The sequence below is a fragment of the Cupressus sempervirens genome, chromosome 2 (genome assembly GCF_028749045.1).
Source record: "Cupressus sempervirens isolate cs-2001-9-10 chromosome 2, ASM2874904v1, whole genome shotgun sequence".
Classification (NCBI taxonomy): domain Eukaryota; kingdom Viridiplantae; phylum Streptophyta; class Pinopsida; order Cupressales; family Cupressaceae; genus Cupressus; species Cupressus sempervirens.
The window spans coordinates 522,968,796-522,982,468 of NC_143119.1; the positions used below are offsets into that span (position 1 = coordinate 522,968,796).

Below are 13,673 nucleotides of genomic sequence, written 5' to 3' on the forward strand. Positions count from 1 at the left end.
AGAGAGAGAGAGAGAGAGAGAGAGAGAGAGAGAGAGAATATTAGTGTATATGGTATGGAATAGAAACATATATACAAATATATAATAAAAAATCTTAACCGCTAGAGGCATCATCTATATTAACTTGATCTAATAATAAAGAGATGATATAATTAAGACATAAATATAAAATATATTAGATGTCAAAGAGTCCAAACATAATAGCAATTGTCTACCAAGATTCTTCATATGATATAAACATAGAAAAAACCAGTTCATTATAGGTTCATCAAAACCAAAGACCAAGATAAATCTATCTACAATAAATATTGGTAATTGACAACATTATCCCCAAAAAACCAAAATGAGGCTAACCCTTAAGGCTTAAAATAAAGTAAAATAGTTTGGACAATGCCTTAATATTTTTACCTTTCTTGTTTGTGTCATCCTCATCAATGGAGCAAGGCTTGGTGGTTGAATTCTTTGCCAAGCTCTTCCAATCCCTTTTTCTTTCTTTCTAGCATGACAACTAGACTCTCCCTAAGTCTTCTTGGTTTCTACATCCTCATTCAAAAAAGAAACATTGTTATATCCATTACCTCATCATACTAGTGAATCCCCCCCTCAATTTGATATTGAAAGAACTAGTGGAGGTTATTAGGTCTTTTGACATGAATAAGCCACAAAAGAAAATTGAGATTTAGGGTAATTTCAAGTTTCCTTCTTTCAAATCAGTCCCATTTCTGAATTTCCAAAATAGGGTATCTTAGAGAAAGGTTATCACACCACATGATTCTATCATACTTATTGGGTTTGGGAATGTTAAGGTCATCGTGAATATTGACTAGAACCTTATTGAGGTCAACTAAGATGAGACTAATAAAAATTCTCTTATTGATTTTTTGATGACTTCTCTGTCCTTTTCAAAAAATATAGCTAGTATGAGAAATATGGAGGCTATATTAGAGTAAATCCTAGTTAACTCCTCATTAAGAACATAATCATCCCCAAACATTCTCATAATAGCCCTAATGGATAATGACCCTAATATCGAGTGCACTGCTATAACGCCCCGCTCGGGAACCCAAGAGAAATAAACCTAACGTGTTATAATGTTTACTGAACTATTTTTTTTTTTAAAGTTTAAACAACATAAAGATAACATTAATGCGGAAGCAATATGAACATACACAACACATACACATATGCAAATATAGGTACAGTTTCAATTCCTCAAGAGTTCCTTTACGTTGAGTCACATTTAATAATTTTAAATTAATTAGTTTAAGTTTTAAGTACAATGTCTCAAGATCATAAAGAAATAACAGATACATAATCGCATAAGCAAATGCATAAGTATAAACAATACAATGAAAGTACATCCAATCAATAACATCCACTGCACATGTCGCAGGGTATGTGAGAAAAGATACAATACATCAGAATACGTGATAACATATATACATCATCTGAAAAGAAGTCTCCAAAATAAGAAATAAGAATGATAAAGGTACATCTTCTGCAACAAACATCCAACAGCTAGCAATGTGAAGGGAAACCCAAATGGTAAGAAGGCACTACCTCCCGACCGCGTGGTTACCTAGTCAAGCTTCCACTCCCACCGTGTAGGGAAGATAATGAACGATCCACAAACGGCTATCAAACATAAAACATTCCTAGGCAAGGTACCCCTAATAGCCAAAACTACCTAAAAGGTAACACATGCTACTCAAGAAGATAAAATAATCCAAAAGTAAGAACGCTCAATCCAATACTGACACCACATAACCAAACATCATACACAAACCAAGTATAAACCAAATACCAAGATCATAAGATAAAGTCAACGAAAGATAATCACCTCAAGTCAAAAACCACATATCAAGAGTACATCATCCATGAATCACCAATCATCCTCAATGAAAGTAATAACCACAATAAACACATCCAATAATAGATACACCACCAGAGATACACAAATCTACAGAGGAGACTCAGGCTACATACTAGGGAGTGTCATCACATGGCTGCTTGAGTTACCCTGGACTGATCTCTTAAGAGACCCCAGACCCTCAAGCATTGAGTTACCCTGGACTGGTTACTATGAACCCCGAACCCTCAACATCACACATATGGAAACTAGAAAGCCCTCTCAAGAAGACGAGGCACTCATCTCATTCCCATCCTTAGTCTATACAAGCACTAAAGGCATGGGTAGATCAAATATCTCTAACTTATCTTTTTAGTGTGTTTTTCCCCCCATAAATTTTAGTTACTAGATTATCACTTATTACATAACTTGCATTAGGTTACCCTGGTACTGACCACTTTGGGTCCCGGACCCCTATGCAAGCCACTCCCAAGTCACATACCTAGACAACTGCTTTGTTGATGATTTCTTGTACATCGTCAAACTTCTCTTAAAATTATTGCTTACTATTTCTTGCACAATTTATCTTTATTTTATTTTTTCTAAAGTTTAGACAACTCAATTCTTTGTTTATGGTTTACTTTTCTAAAACTTCTTCTCTCAAGTGCATGGGCTCTTGAACTTTGACCCTTGCCAAGTTCAATTTACCAATCTAGTTTCTTTATTACATTGTTGGTCCTTTCTTTTATGTATGTTGATTAGTTTAGGCTAGGAATCTTTACTCTATAATATGAAAGACATTATTTTTATCTATAGTAATATACATTTAAACAATAAATATCTAACAAGAACTTGTTTTGGTGCTTAGAATTTTATGAGTTTATGTAGACATTTTCTAGTTTCATTTGAGATTTTTTTTTAAAAAAAGAAAGATAAAATTTCATTTCATGTCATAACTATGGAACTTTTTATTTCTTGGGAGTACAACTTACTAATCCCTCTTAGATAAAGTAGTAAATAGCCATCCTATTCTAAAGAGATTAGAATAGGCATAATTAATATTTGAGCACAACTAATTTTATGAAACCACTTTCCTACATTCTATACCACTTTAAAAACTTTTAAAAAGTTCCCACAAGTTTAATAATTTACGTTTTTCAACATTTACTACTTTCACATTATTTTGTCTATTTATTGAGGAATTGAATTTATCACAATGAGTCATAGTTTGGAGTCTTTCAATATCTTTAAAAACCTTTGAACTTTTTGGAAATCTCATAAGCAATGCCTTTGAATACATGAAACACATTTATAAGATACATCATACTTAAAATAAATGTAATAGTTTTTTTCTCATTAACCAAGATGGAGGATTTGACTAGTTGGCCCAACAATTCAAAATATACCTCTTTGAGAAGATGAGCATCACTTATAATGTCTTGGGGTGGAGGATTGAGTTTGAACTGACCCACCACCAAGTCAATCTAGTCCAAAATCAATCTCACACAAATATGAGACATACCCAAAACCTTTAACCAATTATGCTATGAGGTCACTAGCCTAACAATTTAAAGCATTAGTCTTTGAGATGACAAGCATCACTTATAACTTTGTCACAAAGAAAGATCGAATTTGAACTGTCCCACCACTAAATCAATCTAAAAAAAGAATCGCTATCACACAAACCCAAAAATTTTAACCAATTATAATACCAATTCAAAAAGGTCAATCTAATTTAAAAAAATTAATCTCAAAACTTATATAATACAAACCCTTAAACTACTTAAAACTTAATCGATCAAATACATAACGTAATTTAATTTTCCCGATTTTCTCATTGTAGATTCAATATAAAAACCCAAAGCCAATCTACCTCATCAAATATCAATACATACATAAGTACATGAACATGCTTCACAATCCAATATGATTATCCACTTAAAAAAGATACTGATGCCTTGTCATTTGTTCTCTAAGCAACAAACTTTTAGTACTACCCACATGCATGTCCAAAGAATTCATAGATCTGTTCAAATCATGACGTCTAGTGATCCAACAAAAGTCCATGTTAGGCAAACTTTCTTTTTCCTTAAATCATGGGCCGGCGGATTGTTTTGTGGGGCACCTCTGGTTTCGGCTGGTTCCTTTCGATTCAGTAAAACTCAAACTTCCACAAGAACCATTATTCTTCTTTATTGTCCACACTTAATCTAACTAGAAAGCTAAGAGAACAATCAGTATTTTGTGAAAACCAGGGAAGCAAAGGATCTGGATACATGTGGCCTGCTTTTGACTAAGTTATGGCGACAAGAAAAATCCATAATAAATCCTTATTATAAAGAGCATGTCATACGCGTAGGGCAGGTGGAGTAGGGACCCAGTTTAAGCGTTTTTTGAGTCAACTCGGTAACATTTTTTTCAATTCTATCCAACGAAATAACAGCCATATGCCAGTGAGAAAAACACGTCTGCAATGTCGGTGAGTATATATTTTGGGCAAGGGCGGGCAAACGATATTGTTCTGAGTCACTGTCCAAGCTTGTACTTGTCACTTGCCGGCAATTGACAGAATCATGTTCTACAAGTAAAGAGCAGAAGTAAACCGGATGAAAAGGACGCGGTAAAAGGGCGCGTTACTGACGAGAGGGGAAGGCGAGGGGACTTCCTTGGCTTTTATAAGTAATGGGGAAGGAATGAATGTGGCATAGCTGAAGGGATATCAGTCGGGCTGGTTATGAAGTACATCTGATATCTATTTGCCTATAGCTTCCCAGTGGGTGGCCATTTTCTCTTGGTGTATCAGGTGAGCATTCTTGGCCCTCATTTGGTGTCAGTTTGGGGCAGATTGAGTGTGTTTTTTTGTTCTTGTACTCGAGACTGTCAGTGTGCAGCTGAGTGTCTCTTGGATGGAATGTTGGACATTTGTTTGAAGTTAGCGAATTGAGAATCCTTAGATCTAGGTATCCACATTTTGAGTTTCTCGTTTTGTTTTGTTTGCAAAATAGGTACTTTCCTCCCAGTTTGATCAGAGTTGGATACTTTATAAGTGGTAGCACTCTAGATTTAGGGCAATTGTAAACGTTTGAGGATGGATCTTACTGGTTTTTTCTGGACGAGTGTTAAGATTTTGGATTTCACATCAACCTGGATTTTGGGCTTTTTCAGATCTCCATAGGTTATAGAATCAGTAACCGTAGCTCTGCTTTTTGGCTTATTTCTTTTGTAGATGTATTATCTCAGCAGTTCTTTTTTTTGTAGGAAGAGTTTTCTTCACGCCGATGTTTTTTATTTGCATTTTATTGTAGCTCTGGTGGCCATGATCAAACTCAATGAAACAATCCCTCCTCCGCTAAGATAGGGTTGTCAGTTCTCCAGCTTATTGAACAGGTGTTTCTTAATATATAGTGTCGAATCATGATATTTCTGGGATCTGAGGCGTTCTTCTGTTTTCAGTCGATTTTAATAATATTTCAGATCAGCTTCTTGGTGTTATAGATCGGTGCCTTGCACTGTAGATCAATTTCTTGGCATTATAGATCAGTCCTTAGTATTTACTCTTTAAGTATTGATGACAGTATGTCTTTACAACTGAATTGAATGGACTGGCAAGTAAGTTTAACTTTCGCTGTTACTGTTGTCTTGTTTGTTGACCTGATCTTAATCTTCAAAAAAATATGTGGCAACAGCTGGTTCCTTGACTCGACAAGATGAAGGACAAGGATTATAAAGCAGGAATGCATCCAGACAAATCTGGAAGGGTGGTCCCTGTTGCTTTGATGCTCCTATCTTTATGTGCCATTTCATTTTACTTTGGGGGCATGTTTTGCTCTCAGAAGGATAGATACCTTCTAGAACAAGAAGTTTCTCATGCTCCTGTACAAGTGAGCTGCTCAGTTGCTGAAGAGAAGGCAATAACATTTGAAGAATGCAGCAGAGAATATCAAGATTATACTCCATGCACAGACCCACAGGTTTCTATTTTCAGATACATCATGTTCTAATTGTTTAAGATGTTTGCTACGCATGTTGGGCAATTTGTTTTATTTCACGATTTGAGATATTTCATTCCATAGCTTAATGGGATCCATATACTAAGGGCAGGGCAGTTCCCGCGATTGCGTGGGTTTACAAAGGAACTTGATGTCAATGATTTATACCCATGAATAATCACAATGCGTTTCATTTGCATATGGAAATGCGTGTAAATATAGAATTTAAAGGAAAAGTAGATAGATCCATCAACGCCGAAAGCTTCCATCATGTTTGTTACAACATTATATTTGGCCGAAATATGCCATGCATGAAAATACTGAAGTTGTAAGCAAATCATGTCTCATCCATGTCATCCTGGGGTAACCTCTGCGGTCTCTTATGTTTGAATGTAACAAAAAATATCTCTTTCACTTGTGGGTTGTAATGCTTCCACAAAGCAGTCTGAACTCTCTGATCTTTTATTTTTCTTATTTTATACTCATCTATAAATATATTTCTAGTGAAATTGGGCTTGTAACTGTCATGTGTACTTGAAATGTAACATGTTTCACTGTCATCTTTGCAGAGATGGAGGAAGTACGATATGCACAGGTTGGCATTTAGAGAGCGACACTGCCCACCACTTTCTGAAAGAATAGAGTGCCTAATCCCTCCTCCAGAAGGTTACAAGCTACCTATTAGATGGCCAACAAGCAAGGATGAGTGTTGGTACAGGTAAATGCCTGCTGCATTTTTATTCTATCCTATATCTACTATAAAAGAAGAAAATGCAATGCCATTCAAGTTACTGTTGTAATTAAATCTTTAGAATGATTGATTGTGTTGCTCATGTATGAATTAATGGATTCTTTTATTATGAGTTTTCATCATTTTATGATTTTATAGTTCTTAAAAATGTTTCTCCTGCAGGAATGTTCCCTATGAATGGATCACTAATGAAAAATCAAACCAGAATTGGGTGAGGAAGGAAGGGGAGAAATTTCTGTTTCCCGGTGGAGGTACAATGTTTCCTAGAGGAGTCAGTGAATATGTGGATCGAATGGAAGATTTGATTCCAGGAATGAAAGATGGTACTGTTCGAACTGCACTTGATACCGGATGTGGGGTGCGTAACATTCTCTCTTGTTTATGTAACTATATACTTGTGGAAATAGAGTATAACTAGTTTTACAGATGGCTTTGGTTAAATTTCATAGCATCAATTAAAAGGCATAGTCAAATAATATACATATGAGCCATAAAGGGCCAGTACCCACCATCATGATTAGGGTACTAAAACATGAATGTATTGATATGTGTGTAACTTGTAAGATTTTAAATTTGTTAACCTTCCTTTCAACATGGTCTAAGTCCATCGGAAAGATGAATGACAATGCTTGAGGAATTAACTCTTTAGCTCTCTCTTGTATCAACAGTTTGGATTTTACAGATGTAAATCTTGAAGCATACTAACTGATTTGCACGGACTGAGGAACATCATATTTACAACTGGAAACATGTTTTAGAGCTAAGGATTAGTTTTTGGTTAGAAAGATGATTACTTTCAGGATGTGACAGTTCATTTCAATACACATTCAAATTTACAATAACAGAATGAACTATGCGTCTATTGCCAAACAAAGTACAGCTGCAGATTTGCACTACAAGCTATTTTAGAATTAACTGAGTCACATTTATATAGTTTATGTGGATTTGCAAGCACCATCTGTGTGTTAGTAATTCTATGAGAGACCGAATAAGAGCACTTGTTGTGAATTTCTGTCATTGTTGTATTCGGTAATTTGGTTTATCATGTGTTATAACAAGTGTTCTTGTATCTAAATAGATGCCTTTCTTCTATAGGTTGCAAGTTGGGGTGGTGATTTGCTTGGTCGTGGAATTATCACATTGTCACTAGCACCCAGAGATAATCATGAAGCTCAGGTGCAGTTTGCACTTGAACGGGGAATACCTGCGATTCTTGGTATCATCTCCACACAGCGGCTTCCATATCCATCCAATGCATTTGACATGGCTCACTGCTCTCGTTGTCTCATTCCATGGACAGAATTTGGTAAGTTAGACATGATATAATATTGCATTAAGATTGATTTTCATGTCATAAAGAAGTCATCTTTGAATTGAGCCATTAATTAGGTCACCCATATTGGGAAGAGAGTAGAGTTTTGAGATGCCTAATCACCCCAGGACACAGATGACAGGGGTCATAGTTGGTATGCATACGGGTTTTTAAATCCATCTCATTTGTGCCTACGGGTTTTTTAATCCATCTCATTTGTATGCATTATATTTGAGCTAGTAATCATTTCCTCATAGAAATAGACTTGAGCACCCCAGTAAAGGCAACTGTCAACTTACTTTGGTTTACACTTTAAGTAACATTGCCCAAAAGAAAAAAGCTTTTGCAATATCTGGTCTTCAGTTAAGTGAAGAATGTGACAGAAAAAAAAAAACAGTTTTGGAAGCCCTTGCACCTATAGAGGATTGCATAATGTCAGATGCATTCTTGGGAAATGGAGAATGGGAAACGTGCATTTACTTTTTTAAGGGAAAATTCCAAAATTCTCAATGCTGTGTTGATTCTCTCATATTGCAGGTGGAGTATACCTTATGGAAATAGATAGAATACTGCGGCCAGGGGGCTTCTGGGTGCTATCTGGACCGCCAGTTAACTATGAAAATAGATGGCGAGGATGGAACACGACTATAGAGGATCAGAAGGCTGACTATGATGCTCTTCAAGGTCTCTTAACTAAGATGTGCTATACACTATACAATAAAAAGGATGACATTGCCGTATGGCAGAAGCCGTTGGACAATGACTGCTATGCTAGCCGTGGTGAAACTGTCTATCCCCCAAAATGTGATGATAGCATTGAGCCAGATGCAGCATGGTATGTTCCTATGCGGGCTTGCATAGCTACAAGAAATCCAAACTTCAAGCGCTTGGGAGTAGGACAGACTCCAAAATGGCCAGAACGCTTGCAGATAGCCCCAGAGCGAGTTCGCACATTCTCTGGTGGTAGTGATGGTGCATTCAAGCAGGACACAGCCAAGTGGGTTAAACGTGTTAAGTATTATAAGAGGCTGGTGCATGATCTTGGAACAGACAAGATTAGGAATGTTATGGACATGAACACCCTTTATGGAGGTTTTGCTGCAGCTCTGATAGATGACCCTGTGTGGGTCATGAATGTGGTCTCCTCCTATGGTCTGAATTCCTTGAATGTTGTCTATGATCGAGGATTAATTGGTGCTGTTAATGACTGGTAAGATGCTTTCTTTTGAATCTTTTATTACATAATTCAGTACACCATGATCACTATCTTCAAATTTTACCAACACACTACTTTTTCTGTGTGCAGGTGCGAAGCATTTTCAACCTATCCTAGAACGTATGATCTGTTGCATCTTGATGGTCTTTTCAGTGCAGAAAGTCACAGGTATGAACAAATTTCTAGTAGTGTCCACAGGTGTCAGGGGACCCTGAAGGACTGTAAGAAGACGCAATGTAATATACAATTTGAGCTATAATGTTTTAAGAAACTTATTTACTTTTGTAAATTTAAGTTTGAGAAAATCCTTAAATGAGCTAGCTTTTATACATTAATATTTAGATGATAATTTTTTTACTATTTTGTTTTTGTATTGCTTTTTATTGTAGGATTTTTGACAGATGAGTGTATGTTTATGCTTGGTTGTTTAAATTAGGTGTGAGATGAAAATCGTTTTGCTGGAAATGGACCGAATACTCAGACCTACTGGCTTCATCATAATGCGTGAATCCCCGCATTTTGTGAATAGTGTATACAATCAAGCCAAAGGAATGAGATGGGATTGCCAGAAGAAGGATACAGAAAATGGTGAAAATGAGAAAGAAAAGATTCTAATTTGTCAGAAAAAGAATTGGCGGTCTTCAAAAGCAGATCAATGATCAAGACTTTAGATTGTAAGGTCAACATTCTATGGCAGCCAGTTTGGCATCAGTAAACATGATTGCAATTCCAATAACAGGAAAGTGGATGCCTTGCCAAAGACCCTGGTTTGGCTTTTCATTTAGGATCAATAACATCAACTACTGTAGCAGCGTCGGTTTATGAGTTCCATAGAATGCATTTCTGATCCATTATGATGCCAATGATCAGAGGCCAGATGTATTCTACTACAGTGGGATATGACGGTGCTTACTGGAAGATCTCCTGAAGATAGGAGCTATTAAATCTTATTCATTCATTTTATTTTGAAGTTGTAAGGTATTCTTTATATTTGCAGCCCTCCAAAAGTAGGAAGGGATTTGAGTCTACACATCCCTTTGCACTGTAATATGTTTGAACTCTTATTGATTTCAATGCTAAATATATTTCTCTAAGATGGTTTAGACATGGTATATGACAAATATTGAGTAATTTACATTTCTCTTATGTGTTTGTATTGTGAGGCTGAAAAGCTAACTTCTTTCGTGGGATTGCTTTTGAGATGCATGCCACATACATTGAAGTTATAAACAGTTCTAGAGAAAGAATTGTGCCTTATAAAGAGTGTTCTAGCAATCAGATCAATTACTTTCTTTTGTGTCAAAGATTTATGCTCATAGAACTTTCTTCTGCAGTAAGGTTGTTCATAAAATCATTCTCTGGCTTTACTTTGTTCCCTTTTGCATTGGAATCTATGATGGAAAGAAAATAAAAGTAACCAAGGAACACCAGGGTTTTCGGAATACAAAATTTAAGATATTTTTAGGTATAAAAGTCATTTTCATCAATTTGAGAATATTCTTAAATGTAATTCTTCAGATTGTCATTATATAAATTTTGAAATGTCAAAAATCTCTTTCTAACCGTCCACCTTTAAGTTGCTATCAAACTACTACATAAATATTCATACCCGTACACTCCACTGCCATTCTTTTTTCATTTACTCCCTTAGCTCTCGCTATTCTACATGCAAAATGAGATGACTGTAAAACACACCGATTGTCACAATTCAATGTGTTCTCATTGGCTTTTTATGACATTTTTTTGGAACAAGAAATTAATATCAATTTTACAACATCAGAATAGCTGTTCAAAAAACAACCAGCTGTGGACACTAAAGTATGAGTTACAGCAGCTTGGGCAATTCAAACAGCACAAAGTACTAAAAGCAAGGTCATTACATTGAGTACACATGCGTCCTATAACAGCTTCCTGAAAGATATGTTACAGTTGAGAGAAAAAGCAAGTTAATCTGCACGAACAAGTTGGAACACCCAGAGCAAACTTTTGTTGGAATGATGAGCATCCAAAAATGTGTTGATCAATTACCAGTTCAAATCCAATGTGATCCTTGCATGCAGGAGATAGACCAGCCACCATCACAGCCACTGAAAGAGCAACTCAGAAACCAATCAGCATAACAAAAACTGCTTGGGAGAGAATCATTGATGCTTGGAAATCAACGCAGAGTCTTCAAATTTCTGGAGTTGTGCACGGAGATTATGGAGAGTGATGGCAATCTCAACATTGATGTCTATAAAGGATTGGCCATGTGCAATATGGAGACTCAAATTGGAGCAGATCAGGTTAAGCTCCATGGAGGTGGGGTAGCGAGTGTTGAAGAATAAGGCTAGACATCAGAAATGCCAAAGATATTTACTAATCACTTGTCTGCAAGTCTGAGTGATCATATTATGGGGTTTTAGAGGACCCTAACCATGGAGATTCACATTTGCTTAGAAAAGTGAGTGCCACAGTTGCTTAGCATGATAGCAATACCAAAAAGCATGCTTAATGGATTCAGGGTGCGCGCAGAATGCACAAGATGGTGAAGGATGAATGAAGGTGAGACGGCTGCAATTTGGAAGTTTCACACGAAGAGTCCTCCAGGCCAATAGTTGGGCTTGATCATCAGCCTTAGATCCCAAATCTTTTGACTGAGATTGTTCCATTTACCCTGATGTAGCCTGCATTTCCAATATGGGTTCAAACGGCCAGAGGTGGTAAGAGGGGGTAGAAGTTCTGTAGATGGTTTTGAGTGGGGAGGGCTGGAGGTTATGCGTACAATTCCATCTCCAGTCAGCAGAAGTTGTCGTAGCTAGGGATGGAGATAAGACTAAACAAATGAGGGGGACCAAGATGCTGAATACCCTCAATTACATGTTTGTCAAAAGGTGCCAAGTTGTAATGGAGTTGAAGAAGGGCCCGATGTTTCCAATTGAAGCTTGTGGGGTCCGAAAAGTCTCTAAATGTTTGAATTCCTTTATTGAAAAGCCTTTTACCCAAGCTGTTGGATGGAAATCCAAGGGCATACCTCCAAATTAAATCAGTCCTTTCCACCAAATGGAAGAGCCTGCAAAAATCAAACCAGGACTAAAAGATTGGGGAAACCAAGTTAAGTTTTTTGGAAGTAATTTGTCAGGCTCTCCAGATGGAGTTAAACAAAGCAGATCCTTGTGTGTTAAATAAAGGGGCCATAAGAGTTTAATTGTTTCCAAGGAGAAATACCTTCCATGGCTCTAGCTAGCCATCTGGTAGTAATTTAGGAATCCCCTGTGGTATTGGAGATCTCTGAAGGACATGTGGAGTTGGTTTATGACCAAAATTAATAAGAAGTTTCTTCACTGTGCCCAACAGCTTTCTATCAATGGCAGGGCTTATTCGAGTGGCCAACAAGATTCTTCTTGCTAGTCATGCCTATATTTTGTCCTGTTGGCTTCCTTCCAAATCTTGCTACAATTAGCTTGGAATTAGCTTACCAAGCTAATTAGAAACTTTGTTTGGGCTAAATTGGGCAACAAGAAAAGCTCCCCTGCTACGGCTTGGTTGCATTGTATTCAGCCAAAAGGTAAAGGAGGGCTGGGTATTATAGATCCCTAAAGAAGTGTTTTTGGAATTTTTAAAGCACTGTGTAGGCAGGTTATAAGGATCAAACCAGTGAAAATTGTGTGTAAATTTCAAAATGATATACAAAATTGGATTTCTTACTATAATTGCTATTTTGTATGGAGAATAACTGCATCTATCCCCTTCAGCAGAAATTACAACAGCTTCATGTCAGACCTACAAGCCTAGCTGAGCTTTATTCGTACCTCCAGTAAGCTATACTCCTAATATTTCACGGTTAACCTAGGATACCATTTATGTATTTTACATCATAAATTTGGTCAGTGGAGTACAGCCACATAATTGTCTCTTCCCAAGCTGTAAGCCACCTTCGATAGTGCCAATATTGGCACTGGCTTTTGGCTGACTCTCTCTCTCTCTCTCTCTCTCTCTCTCTTCACATGATGATTTGGAAATCCACAGTGATCACATATGGCCAAAATGGTACTCTGCATAAAATAAAATTTATTAGTAAGGTAAAATCTCTGCAAACAGTACAAATACACATGGTTCCAAAAGAGAGGATATTGCTGACGGCCAAAAGTTCTTTGGCTGGTGATGCAAATATTAAAAGATACGTTCAAATGATTGAACTTGGACATTTTTTAAGATATTGTACAGTTTGTAATAGGCATTGCCTTATCAAGACAATTTATAATGTTGTTTGTTTATTTAAATTTAGAATACCCAGGTTAGTGGGAGCGAAAGAGAAGTGAATTTTGTAATTTTTAAAAACAAAAGTAGAATATAAGAGAAGGGTTTATTTAAGGATAAATTATGTTCAGTATTTCTTTGTATAATAGGAGTTGTTGGTACATATAACTTGAGGGTTCTGTGCATATGCACTGGTAAAACACAGTTGTTAGAATAAAATGTATCTGATTCAGTGTAATTTTTTATATATAATTGTAGTTCAAATGTTCATTGTTATTAATACATATTTATAATGTCTATAATATACTATTAATGCA

General features: G+C 36.4%; 1 protein-coding gene across 1 annotated transcript; it reads left to right on the forward strand.

The window, feature by feature from the left end:
* Positions 1-4,553: 4,553 nt before the first annotated feature.
* LOC149573254 (putative methyltransferase PMT20) lies at positions 4,554-10,211 on the forward strand. Its single transcript, XM_089814456.1, has 8 exons — positions 4,554-4,652; positions 5,536-5,820; positions 6,408-6,556; positions 6,752-6,947; positions 7,685-7,895; positions 8,439-9,111; positions 9,208-9,285; positions 9,554-10,211. The coding sequence occupies exons 2-8, from the start codon at positions 5,557-5,559 to the stop codon at positions 9,774-9,776; spliced, it is 1,794 nt and encodes a 597-aa protein (XP_089670582.1). The 5' UTR covers positions 4,554-4,652; positions 5,536-5,556; the 3' UTR covers positions 9,777-10,211.
* Positions 10,212-13,673: the final 3,462 nt, after the last annotated feature.

Coding starts and splice junctions, on each gene's coding strand:
- LOC149573254 (XM_089814456.1), top strand. CDS start 5,557: ATGAAGGACAAGGATTATAAAGCAGGAATGCATCCAGACAAATCTGGA. Junction 6,557..6,751: donor AAGGATGAGTGTTGGTACAG/GTAAATGCCTGC, acceptor TTTCTCCTGCAG/GAATGTTCCCTATGAATGGA. Junction 7,896..8,438: donor CATTCCATGGACAGAATTTG/GTAAGTTAGACA, acceptor CTCATATTGCAG/GTGGAGTATACCTTATGGAA.